This window comes from Pelophylax lessonae (genome assembly GCF_965119305.1).
Source record: "Pelophylax lessonae genome assembly, chromosome: 1".
In the NCBI taxonomy this organism is placed as follows: Eukaryota; Metazoa; Chordata; class Amphibia; order Anura; family Ranidae; genus Pelophylax; species Pelophylax lessonae.
In genome coordinates, this window is record NC_138768.1 from 607,128,543 (window position 1) to 607,153,599 (window position 25,057).

The 25,057-nt window shown below is 42.6% G+C and overlaps 1 protein-coding gene across 1 annotated transcript in view; it reads right to left on the reverse strand.

Moving 5' to 3' along the window:
* TBCK (TBC1 domain containing kinase) overlaps positions 1-25,057 on the reverse strand; it is a 554,412-nt gene that overhangs the window by 461,866 nt on the left and 67,489 nt on the right. Inside the window, exon 4 of the mRNA XM_082256928.1 lies at positions 11,354-11,468. Coding sequence (XP_082113054.1) covers positions 11,354-11,468 — 115 coding nt within the window. The remainder of the gene's footprint in view (positions 1-11,353; positions 11,469-25,057) is intronic.

Sequence of the window (25,057 nt, forward strand, 5' to 3'; positions counted from 1 at the left end):
AGGCATGTGGTAGGAGTGTTTATATAAGAATTGCTTTAGACTGGACTAAGTGATATAAATCTTACAAGCCAGACACTATGTCTGTCAGTAATGGCAGAATTCAAATAATTAATGGACTTTCACTAGCAAGAGGTCAATAAGGTCATCAGATAAGAATATGTTCTAATTATTTTATATGCAGAATCTAATGAACGGTACAATACTGCCTCCTTTGGACATACTACCAAATGCAGTCTTGGGATAATTTAGTATTTTCCAATATAAAAATATTATATTGTATTAATAATTATCTTTATAAATGGTTTACCGGATCCAATAATTACCAAGGGTATATGATGGAGACATAGATGGACATTTATGTATGTACTGAGAGTAGGGACAAGTTTATATGTTGCTTTTATGGTTAATCTTAAATATAAAGAAATCATCATTTAACTTTATTATCCGAAGTATTGGGTTAATTAATATGGAGGCGTGACTATGACCTCCCCAGTTAATGGGTAGAATATCCCAACCAATGGGGATAATGTTTCATCACTCTGGGTTTAACTTATGTTAATTTTAATAGTCCTTTGTTCAATACAATATAAAAAGGAGAACCCAGATGTGAGGGGGGAGACATTACATACTGACAACACCCCTTACACTTACAACATACACAATACTACATCCCTCGATATACTCATCTAGACATACTCCATCTTACTCCATCATTTATCTGAAACTTTGAGGGAAGCCAAACGAAACTCCTCCCTCATTGGGAAGGCAGCCATCTTAAGAACTCTGGTAATGACCATTTGAAGCTAGCAGCCATCGTAAGTGTTGTAAATATACCTTGCTGTGTTATTTGATAATATTAACAATTGTTTATTTCTTTCCTTATATGTTTTATATTGCATATTTAAGGGTAATAAGATTACAATCCCAGCCGTATAAACCATAGTAGATTTTTCTCTATAAAGCGGATTTTTGTTTTTATACATTTTTATTAATATCAGATTCAGTGCATTATTTGCAATTTTAGTATCCCGTTTTGTATAGCTTATTCTCGCTCCATCTGCAGTGGAGTGACTGGCGGCTGTGCGATTCGCAGACAATTGTGGTCTGTTTATATAGAACACTTACCTATGGTTTATGCTATACCTGGAGAAAAGGTAATCTTGCTTTCATTTTGTTTTATTTTCACTTTCATTATTGAGCTAAACATCACATTGCATTTATTGTTTGAAGTTTGTATTTTATGTAGAGTTATCTTTTTGTGTAATTTCCAGTTTGATCATTTATTGTGAATAAATGTCTTGTGAATAAATATTTTTATATATTCCATACTGTAGACTGTTTTCACTAAGATTGGTATATGCTTTTAAAAAGAAATTAATCAATTAAAAAGAATTCGCTACATATTGATTTGTGGAAATAAGTTGAGATTTTCCTACCTCACAGATCTTTGCTTATTGACATAAATAGACACTGTTATATTCAGAGCAGTATAAATATTCTGACAACACTATAAAGCCTTCTTCCTTTTCTATGCATACCTGTCTGGGTTCCGTGTTTGGTATTAAGTGGACCTCTGTGATCTACTATACTGGCAACATTAAAGGGGCATCTGTTTTTGGTACAGAGTGGATCATTGTGGTGGTCTAATATTACTACACTGCAAATATTCAAGAAACACCTGGTAAGTGGGCTGTGCATGTGGTGTCGGTGGAGGAGTGCACAAACCCACAATTGAATTAGTGGCCTTGAGATAAGTGAACTCACCATACTCACTCTGAGGAGTTTTTGGCACATTATTTGTGGACACAAAATTCACCTAATATCCACAACTTTATATATTTTGTTGGACTTATTGTTTGAGCGCGGTCTCTCCACCTTTGTACACATCAATTCAGCCTTGTTGCTTTTGGACGGGCCTCACGTTTGTTCTTTCCACACAGATTGAAAAGAGAATAAAAGTGCGTGAGGCTGGTACAGGCGCTACCTATAAATATGACTCGTAGGTCAACACGTGGAGTGATATGTAGTGCCAATGATAAATAGTGCAAAAAAAGTGGTTAAATCTCACAGTGCTGCCCCACTAAATATATACTGGTGTGATATTGTGGATCAAATAAAGGTGCAATGATCAATAAATAGAAAGTGCTTGGAAATTATTTTATTAAAAAGTGCAGGTTAAAGACAATAAAGAAAAGTGCATATATTGTTAACAAAACCCAGAACAAATCCTAATGGGATAGTGAATATATCCTCCAAAAATGATGTGTAAAAACCACTTAGTGGTGATGAATAACTCAAATAAGTGTCAAAGAGATGTCTCAACAAAGACCAAATCCTTGGTTTTGTTTTTAAATAAACAAGTGTAAAGTGAAAACAAAGGAGAAAAAGTAAACGTGTGCACATCCGTGTGTAACACCAGATGGCGCACTTGTAATACGACCTGTGTGTGGGCCGATGGGCTGTTAGCAGCTCTGGGGTTAGTGTTGGGCTAGAAACTCATGTTCTTGATGATCTGTATGCTTAGACATAAATATACCCCATAGTTTGTAAAAAGTTCAAGACGGTGGTGTAGGAAAACAGTGTTGACTCACTCGTTGAGCTGATCTGGATCAGTATAGCGTGCGCCGGGATGCTTCTGCGTTCCACGGCCCTCGACTCCGTAACCGGAAGTGACGTGTGACGTTCAAACCCTGCCCTACGCCTTTCCTTCTGACGAAACGCGTAGGGCAGAGTCTGAACGTCACTTGTTAACATAGGTCATATTACAAGTGCGCCATCTGGTGTTACACACGGATGTGCACACGTTTCCTTTTTCTCCTTTGTTTTCACTTTACACTTTATTTAAATACAAAACCAAGGATTTGGTCTTTGTTGAGACACCTCTTTGACACTTATTTGAGTTATTCATCACCACTAAGTTGTTTTTACACATTATTTTTGGAGGAAATATTCACTATCCCATTAGGATTTGTTCTGAGTTTTGTAAACAATATATGCACTTTTCTTTATTGTCTTTAACCCGCACTTTTTAATAAAATAATTTCCATGCACTTTGTATTTATTGATCATTGCACCTTTATTACGAGTCATATTTATAGGTAGCGCCTGAACCAGCCTCACAAACTTTTATTCTCTTCTCACCCTTGCACCCCAGAGGTTGGTTGGTGGCAGCTTACACCTATTTTTTTGGTATTTAATATCCTCTATATATTTACCCTAACTTCATAGCGCTGGTCACCTTCTCTTTTTTTCCACACAGATATCTATATTTCTTTATTTATTTATTGATATTATATATATATATATATATATATATATATATATATATATATATTTTTTTTTTTTTTTTTTTTTTTTTTTTCGCACGGATATTCTATTTTTTCTATTATTTAAATTTTATTCAATCACATATTCACACCTGTGTGCAATTGCATTGTTGTTTTATACACCACTTCTTTTATATCAGTTTTTACTTTAAAATGAAAGGGAAAAAAATTAATCCATCGTGATATGATTTTCTGTAACAAAAAAAACAATGAAAACCTACAAGGGGGTAAATAATTTTTATAGGCACTAAATAAATTGTGAGCGATAATCTGCAAATCTAAATCCAAATTTTCCACTTTATTATTCATGCACTGTTTAAGGAATTAAAAAATGTATGCTAAGGCCTGTTCATTGAGCACATCTGTTTTTACACAGAGTTAACTTCATTTTTCCAGGTTTTTATCTTTACATAAAAAATTCCCCCCTCCATTGATACTAGTAATGCAGGTTGGTATCTCTCTTGTAACAGGGCAGTGCGTGGGTATTAGGAAAGACAAAATAGATATTTTGGCACTAGGGATGGGCCAAACAACCCCTGTTCAGTTTGCAGCAGAACTCCTAAACAGGGGAAACGTTCTAACACGAACTATGAACCCCATTGAAGTCTATAGGAGCCGAAGAGGAAAAATCAAAAGTGCCCATTATAATGCTTAGATGCAAGTAGCTGGCCATAAAAGGGGTATTCGGGTCTGGGTACTGCCCTGGGGGACATGTATCAATAAAAAAAATATTTAAAAAAACCTGGATTTTTGACTTACTGTAAAAACCTTTTCTCTGATGTTCATTGACGGACACAGTGACATATCTTCATTAGTCGAATGGGTTATGTTGTGCTTCCTAGGAGTAGGACACTAGGTGGAAAAGGGTAACAAAGTTAACAGAACTTTTAACTATACCTATGGGGCAGTCCCAGGTGGTATACTCCCACTTCCTGCTCTAGGATTCAGTTTTGTAACAAGCAGGGTCAGAAGAATACATAACCCAACTCAGCAGAGTGGTGGGTGCTGTGTCCGTCAATGAACATCAGAGAAAAGGATTTTACAGTAAGACAAAAATCCAGTTTTCTCTTTTGTTCATTGACAGTGACATATCTTCATTAGTCGAATGGGACGTCCCAAAGCAGTAACAGCATGAGAGGTGGGAAACAAACACAGCAAGAACAATTCCCTCCCAACAGGCTAAACATAGCCAACCAGGTAACCAAGGAGCACAACCAGGAACAACTGGAGCTCACAAACCAGAAAAGAAATACCATCAAGAGGCAGAGGTCTCTGCCACCGCGGCCTGGAGAACCTTGTGGCCAAAAGCATCATCCGCAGATGCAAAAATATCCACCTTGTAGAACTTGGAGAATGTGTGTACAGACACCCAAGGTGGCCGCTTGGCAAACCTGAAGCCTGATGACGGAAGGCCCAGGAGGCACTGAGCGTCCACGTAGAATCCGCCTTAACAGGGAAAGGAGGAACCTGACCCTTAATGGAATAGGCCTGCACCACCGTCTACCTGATCCATTTGGAAATGTTCGCAGCAGACGCAGCCTGTCCCTTATGAGGACCCTCCGTCAGAACAAACAAGGAATTCGACTTCCGAATTGACTCAGTCGCCATCAAGTACACCCTGATGGCCTGAACCACGTCTAGCGAATGCAAAGCAACTTCCTTGGGATGCTTAGGCTCAGGACATAACGAAGGCAACACAATGTCCTCATTCAAGTGAAACCCTGACACGATCTTAGGAAGGAATGACTGACAGGGGCGAAACACCACCTTGTCACGATGAACCACCAGATAAGGCGACCGACAGGACAACGCAGCCAACCCTGAGACCCTGCGTGCAGAAGTAACTGCCACCAAGAAGGCCACTTTCTGCAACAAGGTAAGTAAAGGAATTACACAAATATTCTCAAACGGCGGTCTTTGGAGGACCGATAGTACTAAGTTGAGGTCCCACAGAGGCACTAAAGACCGCACCGGGGGAGCCAAATGACGAACTCTCTACACGAATGTGCGAACCAAGGAATTCATTGCCAACGGTATTTGGAAGAAAATTGCCAAGGCCGAAATCCGACCCTTAATGGTCCCCAAGGACAAACGTTGCTCAACACCTTTTTGTAAAAACTCCAGAAAACGTGATACCAAGGAGGATCGGGGAGAAATTCCCGAGACCCACACCAAGAAATATATACTTTCCAAACTCAATGGTAAATTTTTCAAGAGGTAGACTTCCTAGCTCTTAAATAGTTAGGAATCACAGATTCCGACAAACCCCTATCCTTTAGAAACTGGTTCTCAATAGCCAGGCCGTAAAAGCCAGTGATCGTAAAGCAGGATGGAAAATCGGTCCTTGAGACAGAAGATCTTCTAAGAGGAAGCCGGCAAGGGCCATCAGCTGCCCACCTTACTAGGTCGGCGTACCAGGACCGACGAGGCCAGTCTGGTGCCACCAGAATCACCAGAATCCCTCCAACCTCTGAGCAGAAGTTGTATTGGAGAAATAGCATAAATCAGACGATACTGCCCCAAGGAGCTACCAGAGCATCCGCCAGAGGATCCCGAGACCTCGCAACGAACCTCGGAACCTTCCGGTTGAGACGAGGGGCCAACAGGTCCACATCTGGTATCCCCCACCAAAGGCACAGCTGATGAAAAACTGAGTGAAGAGACCATTCTCCTGGACACAGATCCTGATGACTGAGGTAGTCCGCCTGCCAATTTTCCACCTGTGGAATGTGCACTGCCGATAGCGCCGGTACAAGACGCTCCGCCCATTACAGAATACCAGCCACTTCTTTTGCCGCTAGGGCACTTCTGGCATTGTGTAGTGGCATTGTCCGACTGGATCCTCACCGGACACCCCCACAGACGATCTGTCCACTGGAGTAGGCAAAGTCTGATGGCTTGAATTTCCAGGATGTTGATAGGCAGACTGGACTCCTCTGAAACCCCCCCCCCATCCAGACAGACTGGTGTCCATAGTCACCATTGTCCAGAACAATGGGAGGAATGATTTTCCTTGATGAAGTGCCGGGGAGCAGAGACCCTCTTGCCACCTGACTCAACAGGATCAATTTGTCCAGATACTGTGGGTGCTTGTTCCATTTGGTTAGAATCTCATTTTGCAGAAGCCTGGTATGAAAGTGGGTCTGTTGGTGAGACATGTTCAGCCGGCTCCATCGTGGTGCTGCAATGGGAACACAGTGAAAAGTTTCAACAGAGCTGTATTAAAAATAAAACTCCAGCAATATTGATGCCTGTGGGACTACAGGTCCCAGAACACTGCAAATAGCCTGACCAGGCAGGGAGATACAGCCCCAGGACTCACCACCAGCATCTCCGCTGTACAAGGAGCGAGGAGAAGAGGTGCCAATTCTCTTGCAGCCCGTCGATCTGACCGGGGAGCGTCCGTGCAGCCACCAGCGGCCACCCGCCGTCTGTAACGAAATGCAGCTACTAGAAAATGGCCAACGCGCATGCACATTAGCTCCGGCCACACCGGGCTCCAGGAAAAAAGGCCCCAAGGATGTGCAGTAGCCCCAGCCACCACTGGTCTAGAAGAAAATGCCCGTACATACCAGACAATGGCAGCGCCCGCGGGCAGGAGAAACGCCTGCCCAGACACCTCAAAAGGCTCACCCAGGACCCCCCAGTACATTATGCACTCCTGGCCCCACAAAAAAAAACAACGGGGACAAGCTGTAGACCACCCAACGCACCACATCAAAGAAAAGAACACCCCTGGACGCCCCCCTTGGGGGGGGGGGAATGAGGGAATGCAAGGGGGGACAAGGTGGGGGTGAGAGGGGGGGAAGGGAAGGGAAAAAACCCTCATTGAGGGTAGATCAACTAGGGGAGGGCAGCTCACCTTTAAGACCACTGCCCCCGGGAGGACCCGCAACAGCCGCTAACTTCCTGAGGGAGAAAAGGGGAGTTACTCACTATACCATTGGAGACTCGGCGGGATTCACTCCATGCAGGTCACCTCCCATCTTTGAACAAAGGGTGCTGCTGGCTCGAGGAACGCTGCGACTCCTGTCGTGACCAGGTCGTGTGCATCCGTGCGAGGTGTCCAACTCGCAAGCCAGTCCCTCCTGTGGGGGCATGTCGCGGCTGACCTAGCACAGAGCTGAGGTTTGCACACGCTCACTGGTCAGACTGGGGTGACCATCAGGATCTAGAATATGCCGTGCGTCGCCCAGTCCAACAGTTTATTTTGTAGTTTTCACAGGAACAATTAAAAACTAGAAAATAACAAAAGAGAAAAAAATCTAATTTAAAAATGACAAAAAATGCCAGGCCTGGGAGATCCCAGCAGGGAGCTAGGTCCTTACTCCTGACTAGGCAGAAAAAAACGGAATCCTAGAGCAGGAAGCGGGAGTATACCAAAAAACACAAAAAGGGCGCATTTTTTTTTTTTGTGTTTTTTGTTTGCAATACTGTTGGACTGCCCCAGTCCTTTATGGCAGCAAGACAATAGCCATCTGAGACGCCTTTTGCAAAGCTTGTGGGAAGAGCAGTCGGGGAGCGTCGTCTTCTGAGCGCAGGAGAAAGGTGTGTCTTTCACCTTATTTTGTTTGGATCGGGAGTATACCACCTGGGACTGCCCCATGGGCATAGTTAAAAGTTCCGTTAATTTGTTAACCCTTTTCCACCTAGTGTCCTACTCCTAAGAAGCGCAGCATAACCCATTCAACTAATGTCGCTGTGTCCGTCAATGAACGAAAGTGAAAGATGTTTTTTTTTTTTCCAGGAGCAGGGATTTCAATTATGCTTAGTGTAACAATAAAAATAAAAAAAAATATAATGCCCCCCACCACTTGTTGATGGGGACAAGAGCCTCTTCCCCCCATCCCTAGGCTGTGGTTGTTGGGTTCTGCGGGCAGGGGACTTATTGGAATCTGGAAGCCCCCCCCCCCCCCTCCAATGTAAACCCATCGTCAATCACAACGCGCCTGCCGGCCCAAAAAATAGAAAAAAAGAAAAACCGCTCTTGCCTCCCGGGAGGCCTCCCACCGTATACCCACTCCGCACTTTGACATTTCTTATATAGGCATGGGGTGGGGCCACCTAGTTATGTCACCCTTTCAACATCACATAAAGGGGGGTATGAACTGGAGGGGCATCCAGTTTTTTTTTTTATTTTTTTACTGGCACTTTTCTTTTTTAAGCTGTCACCAGGGAAACACATTGACAGCTAATGACTCATCGGTTGTTAAGGACGCTGCTCCTTAGCAACCAGCTTACATTGCACACTGATTGGGCAAAGGCTTTCCCCATTAGGGCGCAGAAAGCACTGGGCAGCGCTCAGTGTATTGCAGGGTGTTCACTGGGGCGAACACCCTGTAAATTTGGGTGTACAGGGAACGGCCGAATAGGCAAATGTTCGGCCCGATTTCATGCTTAGGCCGAACTATTCACCCATCCCTATTTGGCACACTCTCGGAAATGTGAGTTTTGATGTCAGCAGCAGCTTAACTGATCAAGATTAATCCTCCACTAATCTTACAAATAAAACAATTAAAATTTATCGGTCAGCGCTCAGCTTGGTTATATGTATCTCATTTTTTAAATTCACTAATAGCAAAAAATACAAAACAAAAAGGCTCTACTAACTGGTAAGGTCTCGTGCACACTGTGAATCAAGGAGGTTTGAGAGGTTTGTTTCTGCCTCTAAACGCTCCTCCACGATAGCCTATGTGTACATGCACACATAGGAATTTACAGGCAGGAGCATTTAAAGATAAGAAATAAAATGCAGTGCTATGAATTAGTATAGTATTATATATATATTATATATAGTATTAGCTATAGGAGCATTTAAAGGCAGAAAAGAAAAACCATCACTTGCGTGTGCAGAAGAGGAGTGTTTCGGCTGGAAAAATGCCCAACGTGCATACGCGCATTTATCTCTTGAGCGGTCCCTAAATTCACTGGCCAGAATAAAACTAAATATTCTAGCTTATAGAATGAAGGAACGTCCAAGTGCTTGACCCGCCTAAACACTTTTTCAAAACGTGGCTTCAGGCACATTTTTTACTCCTGCCAGGAGAAAAGACGTTCAGAAGAGCTGGGCAAATACCCAGTGTTAATGAACACTGGAAAAATTCCACTCTGTGAATTGATAAATTAGCATAGTAAACTGTGTTTACTATGCTTCAGTTTATGAATTACCAGGAGCCTCTGTCTCCTGTTAATTCTCAGTGCAGCTGAGGCTGCACAGAAAGGAATTGAAGAATCTGTGTCCCCAAATCCTTTCTCTGTCTCAAAGTTGAGATGCTGGGGTCAGACCCCTGATATTTCATCCAAGTCACCCCTCCCCCCCCTCAAATTTAGAATTGTAACTTTTTTAATTAAGGGGGGGGGGGGTGGTCTGTCAGGTAGGCCCTTACGAGGTCACATGATTTCTAACAGCAGCCCTGGCTGTATGCCTGGCCATGCAGTCTTGCAAAACCTTTGGCTGGTAGATAAGTTCTCATGTACATATCTCAAATGTGGATAAGCAGTCTGATTGGTTGATGAAGGTAACACCTTCATATAATTTTACTGAGTCTGAATAAACCAACCACAGCTTCCCAATAGAAAATACCACCCAATGAACAATAAAAGTTGATAAAAGGTATACACTGCTGACAGTGCTATTTACAACGTTGTCACCTTTTAATGTTCATTGGGGGGGGGGGGTTATTTTTAATAGAGAAACTGTAGTCAGTTTATTGACATTCAATAAAATTATTTTGTACATGAGTTTTCCGTTAAACCATTTTCTAGCCCTTTTTTTTGTGTATTTTGTATTTAGGATTGGAATCAGCTCTCACTATGGATGGATAAACCACATCTCATTAACATCAAGCTGTGCTAGTAGTCCACACTCCAGCTCGTTGTGTCACACATGAAAAAGGACATTTTTAATTTATAAATTATTTTTTTAGCACTGTTGTTTTGAATAAGCGCATTTACTTTCTATACATGTTATTTTTTTTTATTGTTATATGCAATATATTTAAGTGCTGCTATCCCCCAATTTATTTGAATTTACATATATGTATATATTTTTTTGGAAGATTGACACCTTGATATTTCACGTATTATCGAAAATACTAGAGCAAATATTACACTTTTTTATAAAGTACATTATGTAAGGCTCAAGTCACATGGCTTTAACATAAGGAAAGGGATTTTTATTTTGCCATGTTACTGTTAGCTGCGAACTGAACCTATAGTATCCCACATTACCTCCATTATTGTAATAATTCAGAATTCAACACAATGTAAATATGTTGGTCTAATATGATTTCATGACATCATATGTTTACATTTCTATTGTGAAAATTAGTAATATAGCCACTATAACTATATATTTTAAAACCTGCTGATTGGTAGATTCTAACATGATTATAGTGGGGTACATACTATATGAAAATCGGGCGAACAATCATCCGATTTTCCTCATTGTTTCACAGCAAATCAGAACCGATGAAAGAAAATTTGTACGAAAATTCTCGTACGACAAAGACTTTTTTTGTTGTTTATTGTTTCTGATCATGCACAGTCTTTCGTTTTCTGATTTTTTTTTTTGTACGAAAAGATACACAATAAGCAAAAATTGTTTGTTTTGTGCCCATACAAGAATAATTTTGGAGCTTGTCCCTTTGGAAATTTTTCTTTCGGAAGGTCGGAATCGGCTGTAGAAAGTTGTGTACACACTATACGAAAATCGTACGAAAGGTCTTTGGATGAAAATATGTCGCCCGATTTTCTTATAGTGTGTATGAGCCTTATGACATAAAAAATTATTAGCCTTTATTTTTTAAAAGGGTGTTCTTGGTATGTGCACATTGCTGCTTATGAAATGATTAGACTCACCTGAGCACAGAAGAATTGCTCTGTTCATCTGCTTTTCATGCAGATAAATCACCCTTTGTGCCTTTCATTCATCAATGCCACTTAAGGAGATATACCTGTGGTTATTATTGCACCATTCAGAGCGTAGAGATCTTTTCATTCTCTACACTGATCACATCACTTCTTACCTCTCCATCCAGTAAGATATTATGAGGAGAGAGTGCCCGGTGGACCATGTGGTGACGGTTCATGTACTCTAATCCCTGAAGGGCTTCAAATGCCAGTTGTAAAATCTTCAAAGAGCTGGTAAAGAAAAGAAGAGACAGGGTTTGTATGTGTATATAATTCATATATTATTTGTATGTTGCTAGATTCCCCAGGAGCTTTCAAAGGCAAGATATTAAACAATCAAAGTCCTACTATGAACTGCAAATGAGCTTCAGTCAAAAATTCAACTCCATTTACCTTATTCAATATAGTGGTATGTCATAGATTGCAGCCAGATTCCAGGGAGTGCCTCACATACGGTATCTCACAAAAGTGAGTACACTCCTTACATTTTTGTAAATATTTTATTATATCTTTTCATGTGACAACACTGAAGAAATTACACTTTGCTGCAATGTAAAGTATTGAGTGTCAGCTTGTATAACAGTGTAAATTTGCTGTCCCCTCAAAATAACTCAACACACAGCCATTAATGTCTAAACCACTGGCAACAAAAGTATAATCCCAGCTATTAACAGCCTAATATATGTATGTATATCTATCTATCTATGTAGAGAGAGAGAGAGAGAGAGAATATCTGTCCCAAAAACTATATATATATATATATATAAAAATATATATACACACACACTGCTCAAAAAAATTAAAGGAACACTTTTTAATCAGAGTACAGAATTGAGTAAATTAAACCCCAGGGATATTAACCACTTAAGCCCCAGCCCTATTTCGGACACTTTTTGTTTACAAGTTAAAATCAGTATTTTTTCCTAGAAAACTACTTCGAACCCCCAAACATTATATATTTTTTTTTAGCAAAGACTCTGGAGAATAAAATGTCGGTCATTGTAATATTTCTTGTCACGCGGTATTTGAGCAACGATCTTTAAAACGTCATTTTTTTGGAAAAATTTTGAAAAAATCACATTTCACTGCATTTAAAAAATACTAAACAGTAAAGTTAGCCCATTTTTTTGTATATTGTGAAAGATGATGTCACCCCGAGTAAATAGATACCCAACATGTTACGGTTTAAAATTGCGCACACCCGTGGGATGGCGACAAACTACGGTCAATAGAGATCTCAATAGGCGGCGCTTTAAATTTTTTTAACGGTTACCAGTTTAGAGTTAGAGTGTAGCTCTATTTTTTTAATTATTGCTCATGCTCTGGTGATCGCGGTGATACCTCACATGTGTGGTTTGAACAGCGATTTCATTGGCGGCTCGACTTCCGTATATGTTTTTTTTTCGTGCACGAGCTAACGGTGACGGGGGCGGCTAAAATATATATATATTTTTTCCTATTTATTTTATTTATTTTTTTTAACTTTATTACAGGTTTTAAAAAAAAAAAAAATCTGATTACATTGCTTGTGACAGCAATAAAAGTAAACATCCCTTGTGACACCAATATGCAGTGACAGGTACTCTTTATGGAGGGATCGAGGGTCTAAAAGACCTTAGACCCCTCCACTACACTTTCATGTATGCAAAACGCCGAAAACGGCGTTTTTGCATACAGCCGTTTTTAAAATCTGCTGCCTTTTGCAGCAGAGTAACCCGGGAAGTGACGTCATGGACGCCGCCTCCGGGTTACGTCATCGGAGACCCGATCAAAGCCATTTCCGACTTTGATCGGGGCTCCATCCAGCCAGCGGACGCGCCGGCTGGGTGCTCGGGTCTCCCGGTGGCATGGGAGGCCCGTTCAAAGTCACGGAAGGCGGCGGGAGGGGACGTCCCCTCCCGCTCACCCGGGTAACGATCGAGCGGCTCCCGAGCCAACTCCTCCAGCATGGCACATCAATACATGCCATTGCCAGAAGGTTTGCCGTATCTCCCAGCACAGTCTCAAGAGCATGGAGGAGAGTAGATAGTTAGGGTAGTTACTCTAGAAGAGCTGGACAGGGCAGTAGAAGGTCTTTAACCCATCAGCAGGACCGGCATCTGCTCCTTTGTGCACAGAGGAACAGGATAAGCATTGCCAGAGCCCTACAAAATGACCTCCAGCAGGCCACTGGTGTGAATGTCTCTGACCAAACAATCAGAAAAAGACTTAATGAGGGTGGCCTAAGGCTACGTTCACATCTTGGCGTTGCTATTACAGGCGTTTTTATGGGCGTTTTTCGTGCAGGCGTTTTTAGATTGACTAGAGACCAATGGAAAACGCCTGTAATCTGCCCAAAAAGAAGCTCATACACTTTTTTGAGCGTTGGGCTTTTTGCTCACGGCGTCAAAAAGCTCAGATGTGAACAGGGGCCATTGCAATGAATAGGATTTGTCTTGTTGGGCGTTTTGAGAGCTGATCCTAGAGCAGAAAAACGCCCCCAAAACGCCTACATGTGAACGGAGCCTTAGGGCCTGACGTCCTCTAGTGGGCCCTGTGCTCACTGCCTGGTACCATGGAGCTCGACTGGCATTTGCCATTGAACACCAGAACTGGCAGGTCCGCCACTGGCACCCTGTGCCTTTCACAGATGAGACCAGGTTTGTCCTGAGCATGTGAGACAGACATGAAAGGGTCTGGTGAAGTCGTGGAAAGCGTGTAACATCGTTCAGCATGACCGGTTTGGTTGTGGGTCTGTGGAGGCATATCCATGGAGGGACGCACAGACCTCTACAGGCTAGACAATGGCACCCTGACTGCCATTAGGAATCGGGATGCAATCCTTGGACCCATTGTCAAACCCTACGCTGGTGCAGTGGGTCCTGGGTTCCTCCTGGTGCACAACAATGCCCAGCCTTATGTGGCAAGAGCATGTAGCCAGCTCTTGGAGGATGAAGGAATTGATACCATTGAACGGCCCCCATGCTCACCTAAATCCAAAATAACACCCTCTGGGACATTATGTTTCGGTCCTTCTGATGCCGCCGGGTTGCACCTCAGTCTGTTCAGGAGCTCAGTGATCCTCTGGTCCAGATCTGGGAGGAAATAACCCAGGACACCATCCATCATCTCATTAGGAGCATGCCCCGACATTGTCAGGCATGCACACAAGCACGTGGGGGCCATACAAAAAGTACCATTTTGAGTTGCTGCAATGAAAGACTAGCCTGCTGAATAATTTTTTCACTTTGATTTTGGGGGTGTCTTTGAATTCAGCACTCTTTAGGTTCATTTCCATCAAATGATGTTCAATCCTTTCGTTCCTAACACATTACCCAGCCCATATCAATATAGATATCCAGCATGATATTTTTCCATATGGAGATCTGATGTGTTTTCAAAGTGTTCCTTTAATTTTTTTGAGCAGTGTATATATGTGTGTGTATATATTGTGACAGGAAGTCAGGTAAATCTGTGGATGTAGTCACAGACAGGAGATACATTTCCACCTGGGATAGAAAATTCACCAATTACTATAGGGTGTCGGCTGAAAAGGTAGCCAGGGCGGCTTAAGGAAGTTGAAAGGCCTTCAGCTGTTCGGAATGAGGAAGTTAAGGCCTCTATAATTTGTCCAAAGGAAGTCTATTGATTGCTGCCTCCTGACGCTGTGTGAGCTGGGGAGAGGAGGACAGTCAGATGTGTGCCTCCCGACGCTGTGTGAAGCCTGGGAGAAGGATCGCTGCCTCCTGACGCTGTGTGAAGCTGGGGAGAGGAGGACAGTCAGATGTGTACCTCCTGACGCTGTGTGAGCATGGGAGAAGACCTCCTGGAGCGATGTGCGCTGAGGAGGGTAAAAAGTGTGAAGACTTCTCAAGGTGAGAAAATGAACTATTTATATGTGGAAGAAATAAATGAACTGTTTGCTATGTGAAGAGACAAGCAAAGGGACATGTTCAATGTGAAGAGACAAACAAAGGAATGTGTTCTATGTGAAGAGAAAACCAAAGGGACATGTTCAATGTGAAGAGGAAAAGGGACATGTTCAATGGACATTTGTTGTGTGAAGAAAAACATGGACTATTGAGTGTCTGCTGTAGGATCAGCAAAGTTTGCCCAACAGTAGGTTGGAGACAGACTCTGTAGGTAGGTTCCTGTATGTGAGAAGGTAGCCGCCCACAGTGGCAAGGATTTATTTTGTGTTTTATTTTTATTTTGATGTTTTTGAGGCTTGCACTTGTGTGAAGTAAATTTCAAGAATAAACCAAACTGTTGTTTGCAACCACTTCTCGGCTATCTCCCTGTGTAAACGCACCCCCCCCAAGGGGTCATCCATACCCGCCACCGAGCAAATCAATCCCACATATGGTGGAGGTATGCATTGGGCAGAAGCAGAGATCCCTGCAAAGAAGTGCATATGTTCTATGAACTTTGTCTGGTGCATGAGATTGCACAATCTGTGTGTGCAGGAGAGAAGATCCTGAAAGAGAAAAAAACTACTTGTTTTAGAGACAGTGGTCTCAAAATTTTTTATGAACTTTGTCTGGTGCATGAGACTGCACAAACTGTGTGTGCAGGAAAGGAGATCCTGCAAGAGAGAGAAAAACTACTTGTTTTAAAGAGACAGAGTCTCAAAATTTTTTGCTGGACTGTGAAAAATTTATTGTGGAGTAATTGAAGATAGGGCGATCAAAATGCCTGAAAGATGCAAAGATAGCTGAAATGAGAGACCGAATTCTATGGATGGAGAGGATGTTACCATCTGAACGAGCCCCATCCATGCCTGAACAGAATCTGCTCAAGAGAAAGGTTGTTGTCCCTAGCAACACTGAGGCAAATGCGGATTTTCAGCGGAGCTTTGCAGCTCAACAAAAGACTCACCAAGAGAGCATGGCAGGCTGGAAACAGAGACGCCAGCAGCCAATGGAGGCAATCGGTTTGGAGGAAACCGAGTATGTGTGCAGGGCTGAGCTGGATACCTTGCAACGGAAAATGGAAGAAAAGGAACGAGCCCTGGAGTTGCTTAGGATGGAGCATAGAAACTTGCAGGCTCAGGTGTTACAGTGGGAAGAATCCACTGCTCTTCTTTTTTCCGAGTTACAAAAACGTGGAGAGACTATAATGGAGAAAGATACCATCCTTATGGAAAAGGAAATTGAAGTTAAGATTTTGCAGGAGCAAAGTATGTGTGATATGTTGGAGTTGCGTAATCAACTGGCAAAAAGTCTTCAGTCTTTGGAAGCTACCAAAATAGACCTGCAGGATGTGCAGGAACAGAATGTCTCTCTGAAAACGACATTGTCTCTCAGCGACAAGGAGAAAAATGAGAGAGAGGCTAAATTACTGAGTACTGTGTATGAGCTCACCACTTTGAGCAATGTGGTAGATGAATTACGTACGGACTGTGAAAGTTGGAAAGAGGAAGCCCAACGAGTCCAGCAGCAGCTAAAGAAGAAAGAAGCCTGTGTGGCAGAATTACATTCTCATTCCCAGAAGCTAGCCAGTGAGGTGAAGGCTCTTATGCAGGGAAAAGGAGATTCTGAAAACAAGAGGAAAAAAGTAGAGGCACAGCTGCAGGAATCGCAAGTCAAGGTGTCAGAAGGTGACCGATTGTGTGCTAAGCTGTCAGAGAAGGCAAACCGACTGCAGGTTGAGTTGGCCAATGTCACAAATCAGCTTTCTCAAGCAGACAGCAAATCTAGAGAAATTGCCAAAGATTTTTCTATCTTGGAATCGCAGCTGCAAGACACGCAGGAACTCTTACAGGAAGAGAGGTGTCAAAGGCTGAGTTTTAGCACAAAACTCAAACAAATGGAAGATGAGAAAAATGGCTTCCTGGAACAATTAAAAGAGGAGGAGGAAGCAAAGAAAAACCTATCAGAGCAGGTCGCAACACTGCAAGCTCAGATAGCGGATATGAAAAAACGCATGGAAGAAAGCGTTGGTGCATTAGAAAATGTTGAAAATGTGAAAAAGAAGTTGGATCAGATGCTTGGTGAGGAGAAGACTGTGTCTGCAAAATAAGCAATAGAACTCAACCGTGCAGAAGCGGAGGTGCGTGATAAAGAGAGCAAAGCCCTGTTCTTGGCTCGCTCCTTGGAGGAAGCTCTAGAGTGTAAGGTTGAACTAGAAAGAGTTAACAAACAGCTGTGTACAGAGATGGAAGATTTGGTCAGCTCCAAGGATGATGTTGTGAAAAGCGTTCAGGAGCTAGAAAAGTCTAAGCGAGCCTTAGAACAGCAAGTAGAAGAGATGAAGATTCCGTTGCAGGAACTGGAAGAGGAATAACAGGCAACAGAGGATCTGTTCCAAAGAGGGGATAGTGTGCCTGATGCAGTTTTTAAAAGGATCGGTGTTTTGGGGTCTGTCCTGAGTGAGCATCAGAAATTTGATGACATGTTGTTTGAATCACCCCTCTGGATTAAACGCCACCTAGTGGAGAAAACTAAGGCTGTTGGTGAAAACGTGAAGCAAATGAATAAGTGCCTTTCCGGGAATATTTCCAAAATGGAACTGGTGAAAGACAGGTGGCAGAAGTTTGATCGTTATCTTGAGATACATTCCATGTGGAGTTTAGATAAAGAAAAGGAGCTACAAGGGAAAAGTAATGCAATAGCAGAAAGTGCATTGAAGAAACCTGTAATAGACTGTGTTGCAGTTCCATGCTTCTTCACTGATGCAGAGAGGAGGTCGGTAATGGATACCACCCAGATCACTGGTTTCAACTGTCTACGGCTAATTAATGAAGCTACTGTCTTTGACCCATATGTTGATGGAAGGAAAGTTGATGTTGTCGCTGGAAAAATGAACAGGGGTCACTTTGAAGAAATGTGTGACAGCCTGTTGTTTCGCAAATGGAAGGTCCTCTGCACATCATCTTAGAGCAAGCCAAGCTCAAGAAGGCATTTCTTGGAAGAAAGCCAAGTGAAGCAGAGGTTCTCAAAGTTTTGTGGAAATCATTTATTGATTGCAGAGAGAGGCGATTTAAGAAGGTTGAAGACTTTAAAACTAGCACAATTGAGTTGCCTATGGATCACGGTCCTCCATGGCAGATAGAACAGACGGTTATGCATGACAAACTTGAGAAGGAGGGAAATGATGCTAAAAATGCAGTTGAGGAATGTGTATATGAGATGAGGGACAAACTGTGTGACATTTATGAGAAATCTGTCAATGAAGATGACAGAAACAGTTTCACCCTGAAGCTTGAAGATACTAGGAGGCTTATCAGTGGGAGTCAAAAGAAGTGCCTGACACATGCGTGCCTGGAAAACTGTGTCCCAACCCTAGGGTTGAAACAAGAGGGGGGGGGGTATGTGACAGGAAGTCAGGTAAATCTGTGGATGTAGTCACAGACAGGAGATACATTTCCACCTGGGTTAGAAAATTCACCAATTACTATAGGGGGTCGGCTGAAAAGGTAGCCAGGACGGCTTAAGGAAGTTGAAAGGCCTTCAGCTGTTCGGAATGAGGAAGTTAAGGCCTCTATAATTTGTCCAAAGGAAGTCTATTGATTGCTGCCTCCTAACGCTGTGTGAGCTGGGGAGAGGAGGACAGTCAGATGTGTGCCTCCCGATGCTGTGTGAAGCCTGGGAGAAGGATTGCTGCCTCCTGACGCTGTGTGAAGCTGGGAAGAGGAGGACATTCAGATGTGTACCTCCCAACGCTGTGTGAGCATGGGAGAAAACCTCCTAGAGCGATGTGCGCTGAGAAGGGTAAAAAGTGTGAAGACTTCTCAAGGTGAGAAAATGAACTATTTCTATGTGGAAGAAATAAATGAACTGTTTGCTATATGAAGAGACAAGCAAAGGGACATGTTCAATGTGAAGAGACAAACAAAGGAATGTGTTCTATGTGAAGAGAAAAGCAAAGGGACATGTTCAATGTGAAGAGGAAAAGGGACATGTTCAATGGACATTTGTTGTGTGAAGAAAAACATGGACTATTGAGTGTCTGCTGTAGGATCAGCAAAGTTTGCCCAACAGTAGGTTGGAGACAGACTCCATAGGTAGGTTCCTGTATGTGAGAAGGTAGCCGCCCACAGTGGCAAGGATTTATTTTGTGTTTTATTTTTATTTTGATGTTTTTGAGGCTTGCACTTGTGTGAAGTAAATTGCAAGAATAAACCAAACTGTTGTTTGCAACCACTTCTCGGCTATCTCCCTGTGTAAACGCACCCCCCCAAGGGGTCATCCATATCCGCCACCGAGCTAATCCCCACAATATATATATATATATATATATTTTTTTTTTTGGGAAGTGCATTTACTATTTTCTCCCAAAGTCATTCCGTTAAGAAGTTACAGATCAGTACAGGGTAGAGGCCAAACATTTAAAGTGTTATTAAACCCAGGGCCCTGCATTCTCCATATCTGGTCTCCTGCAGTACATAGAACATGGAAATGCAATAGTTTTATAAATATAAACTGTCAAATACCTTTTCTCATCAGCAGTATATAGTAGTCTTGTGACGTCTATCTGTGTCTGGCTAAGAACTGGTTAAAGCTTGCAGAAGGTGTCATTCTACTCTGACTGTCCTATGAGGCTGCATGACCCTTGACTTTCTGTTTGGACAGTGCTGATTGGCCCTGTGCTGATCGCATGCACCCTCCCAAAAAAAAACCTCTCTAGCAATACATATTAAACTGACAGAGTGCCCCCAAGGCTCTGTTCTATCAGGACATGGATTGGGGACAGTGGAAGAAGGGGAAGATCAGAGAAGACAGGACCAAACAACCTTTTTACACAATGTAGAGGATTCACCCCTTATGTTCCAGTGAGTATACCAAGCATGCTTTAATGCATATACAGACCGATTTTAATGTTGTGGGTTTAGTAACACTTTAAAGAGATTATAAATGCATTTTTTTAAAACAACAAACAGGTTTATACTTGGAATTGCACAGAGTAGCCCCACACCTCCTCTTCTCGTGTGCCGCTTAGCAGCACTCCTGGCTCCTCCTCTCCGAGGAGTGCCCTCATTGGAAGCTGCTTCCTATGGGGGCACTCATGGAGGCTTGCTTCTGAGCCCTGCTGCCTGCATCTATAGACAGGGGGGTTCGGCCTTTGCCCCCTGATCCCTCATCACAGGCTATGATTGACAGCAGTGGGAGCCATTGAATGAGGGTTCAGGTAAGTATAATGGGGGGTGACGGGGCAATACTGATGGCTAAACATTTTTTAATTTAATGCAAACAAGGATAAAATGGACCTGCAATGCCATTTCATATTAGAGTACACCTCCATCCCAATTGAAGACATATAAAAGGAGAAGATTTCCCAGCAGGACTTTATATGAGGTGGACCCAATAGTCATTATACTCAAGTTGAAATGTATCTGGTTTATTGTGTAGAACCAATATACAAAAGTAATACAACATGAATATTTGACATACACAAAACAACATAGTCATACAAATATATTAAAATATCTCGTAACAGTATGCACATCAATACAAATATCTTGAAACTGGATGCACGTTTCTTGGGTCGCATTGCCCACTCTTCAGGAGTGTAAGTGTGCAGGCAAGTCTGAAAAGAAATTATTATTATTGTATTGTAGACATGCAGGATTGATGGCTATTGGAGTATGAATACTCAAAAATAGAACCCATGTGGGGAGACAACATACTCACAAATATAGCCGCGTCATTGTGCTTAAAACCAGTGCTTCCATACGGCGGCGGCCAAATAGTCCGATATGAGAGCTGAGGGGGCAGTCTCTAAATAAAAAAGTATAGATGTGGGTAAGTGAGCAGCTACTTCCTGTAGGATAGCAGCCAACAAATTTCTTTATGGTAAGCACACAGCCACCTTGCTATATTTGTTCATAGCACTTTTCATTCACTCTCCACCTCTTTTTCTCCACTTTTCTTTCTCTTCTCATGTCTTTATTTCATCACTTCACATATGCACTCTATGGTGATTTTATTTTTATTGGTTTTACTCAGTCTTACAATCGTTTCATCATTATCCACTTGGTTTACTTTTATCTACCTGGGCACTTTCCTCACCCTTTGGTTATTTCTTTTCATTCCCTGGTCCATATTCAGGTCTCTCATACATTTAATATATATGACCATTATCATTTGTTGGCTGCTATCCTACAGGAAGTAGCTGCTCACTTACCCACATGTATACTTTTTCATTTAGAGACTGGCCAGGTGTTTGATTGATATACTTACAGCACATTCTCATTGCTCTCCTTGAGTCGAACACAATGCCTCTGGATCCTGCCCCCTCAGCTCCCATGTCGGACTATTTGGCCGCCGCCGTATGGAAGCACTGGTTTTAAGCACAATGACGCGGCTATATTTGTGAGTATGTTGTCTCCCCACATGGGTTCTATTTTTGAGTATTCATACTCCAATAGCCATCAATCCTGCATGTCTACAATACAATAATAATAATTTCTTTTCAGACTTGCCTGCACACTTACACTCCTGAAGAGTGGGCAATGCGACCCAAGAAACGTGCATCCAGTTTCAAGATATTTGTATTGATGTGCATACTGTTACGAGATATTTTAATATATTTGTAGGACTATGTTGTTTTGTGTATGTCAAATATTCATGTTGTATTACTTTTGTATATTGGTTCTACACAATAAACCAGATACATTTCAACTTGAGTATTATGACTATTGGGTCCACCTCATATAAAGTCCTGCTGGGAAATCTTCTCCTTTTATATGTCTTCAATTGGGATGGAGGTGTACTCTAATATGAAATGGCATTGCAGGTCCATTTTATCCTTGTTTGCATTAAATTAAAAAATGTTTAGCCATCAGTATTGCCCCGTCACCCCCCATTATACTTACCTGAACCCTCATTCAATGGCTCCCACTGCTGTCAATCATAGCCTGTGATGAGGGATCAGGGGGCAAAGGCCGAACCCCCCTGTCTATAGATGCAGGCAGCAGGGCTCAGAAGCAAGCCTCCATGAGTGCCCCCATAGGAAGCAGCTTCCAATGAGGGCACTCCTCGGAGAGGAGGAGCCAGGAGTGCTGCTAAGCGGCACACGAGAAGAGGAGGTGTGGGGCTACTCTGTGCAATTCCAAGTATAAACCTGTTTGTTGTTTTAAAAAAATGCATTTATAATCTCTTTAAAGTGTTACTAAACCCACAACATTAAAATCGGTCTGTATATGCATTAAAGCATGCTTGGTATACTCACTGGAACATAAGGGGTGAATCCTCTACATTGTGTAAAAAGGTTGTTTGGTCCTGTCTTCTCTGATCTTCCCCTTCTTCCACTGTCCCCAATCCATGTCCTGATAGAACAGAGCCTTGGGGGCACTCTGTCAGTTTAATGCAATCTTCTCCTTTTAATTTAATGCAAGGAATGCATTAAAGCGGAGTTCCGGCCACAAAATTGACATAATCGATTTTGTGGCCATCTGCTTGCTTTTCTTCACCTGAAAAGGAAATGGATAGTTAGGATTTTTTTTTTTTACTTACCTTGTTATTGTAGAAAGAAATACTCACCTTTCTTCCACTTCCCCCCTCGGCGGCCGCGGCCTGCGCCGTCACTTCCGGTTTGCAATGATTCCTGGGAGCTGAACGTCATCGCTCCCAAGAATCAATGCGACGGCAGCGGCCCCGCTCGTCACTTCCGGTGCGACGCCGCATTGCCTGCTAAAAAGCTTCTGGGCATGCCCAGAAGCTGTGGAGGAATGCGGCGCCGCACCGGAAGTGACAAGAGGGGCCCGGTGCAGGCGCATTCTGGGAGAAGAAGACACGGAAGAGGACGCAGAAGAGGATCGCGCTGGCTTCAGCTGCCCACAACAGAGATGGCAACGCTGGAGAAGAAATTTTAAAAGTGAGTATTTCTTCTTGCAGGTAAGTGCGAACCGGGACAGATCAGAGGCTAGCCATTGTGGAATGTACTAGCCCTGACTGTCCCGGGGGTATGTTCATTGAATTTTTTTTTTTGTGGCTGGAACTCCGCTTTCAGGTAAAACATGTTTAGTCTGTTTAACCACTTTAACCTCCCTGGCGGTATTCCCAAGTGTTGCTCAGGGTTAATATACAGTGCCAAAAGCGGTAACCCCGAGCCACACTCGGGGTTACTCCACAATCAAACTTACCTTCCACTGCGATCCCCCGATGTCCTCCCCAGCCGTCCGTCAGCCATCCTCCAGCTGTGTGATCCGGCCGATGCCGGCACTTGTCTTCCGGTTCCCTTCCCTGCTGGCGCCGCCACGCAGGGGGGTGGAATCGGCAGGAAATTAAAGAAATAAATAGAAACAAATGACATAATGTAATCTGTTAGGATTACAACTTTGTATCAAGCCATTTCACCAAAGCTTTTCACCTAGTGTCTTTTCCAGTGCCCTGCCTGTACTTTTGCGGTTCTTTGTCTTTGAAAAATTGAGAACGTCCATGGCATCCAAAAAGCGTTTTTAGCTAAAAAGCGCTTTTAGATGAACTGGAAAACAGCAACAATGTATCGGAATTGTTTGAAGAACTGCGTGATAGTGATTTGTGGGAAAGTTCGTCATCCGGTACTAAAAGTGACGTCAGCGACGATTCTGCTACTGAGCTCAGCGATGTGAGAACTTGGTGCTCTATTGACTGCAGTACGGATCAGGCAACGCCCCCAAGATTCCATTTACTGGAGCACCTGGTATGAAAGTTGACGTTGACCATGACAACCCTTGGCATACCTACAATTATTTATGACTGATGAGGTGATTGAAAAAATAGTTACCGAGAAAAACCGGTACAAAAAGCAACAATTGGCTATGCATCAGAGGTTTTCAAGAGGAGGAAAGTGGGAACCAGTGACCAAAGATGACATTTTGAAATTTCTGGGCCTAATAATTCTTCAGGGAATGGTGGGGAAACCCCTGCAGAAGTGGTATTGGACAACCAATACATTAATTGCCACTCCATTCTTTGGCACGGTCATGTCAGAGTACATATTCTCCTTCATAATGAAATATCTCCACTTCGAAAATAATGAAGAATTTGATGAAACTACTCATCCTGCACCAAAACTAAAGAAAATTTGGGAAGTATATCAAATGATTCTACAGAATTTCCAATGGAGCTATGTGCCAGAAAGAGACATCAGCATAGATGAAAGTCTAATGACTTACAAGGGAAGGCTCAGCTGTGTGCAATACATTGCATCAAAGACCGCGCGATTTGGTGTGAAATCCTACATGCTATGTGAATTGTCAACTGGCTACATTTGGAATTCAGTGGTATATACTGGAAAAGGAACAAAATTTGATCAAAAATACAGCAATTATGGAGTAGCAATATCTTCCGTTCTTTCACTCATTGAGCCATTGATAAATCAGGGCTATTGTGTAACTGACAACTTTTATACATCTGCTGAACTTTATGAGGTTCTACTGCAAAACAAAACAGATGCCTATGGAACCGTTGGGGCTAACTGGCACGACATGCCGCCAACATTTGGCAAAAAGAAGCTCAGGACAGGAGAAATGGCTGCCTGGCAGAAAGGCAAAATGATGGCACTGCAATGGTGGGACAAGAAAGATGTGTGCCTAATGAGTACAGTGCATAATACCTCCACTGTTATGGTACGCATGAAAGGTGGGAAAGAAGTCATGAAGCCACAAGTAGTGATAGACTACAACACCATGGGAGGTGTCGACAAAGCAATGACATTCTACCCAGCAATGAGGAAACCGCAAAAGAAGTACTACAAGAAGATCTTCAGACATCTTCTTGAGCAATGCTTGTGGAAAGCCTACATTCTGCTCAAAAAAAAGAGTGACAAGCCTGTGATTCATTCAGAAAGTTGCCGAACGTATCTTTCTGAATCACCAAACACCATCAATGGCTGGGAATAGATTTAGATGTCGTGCT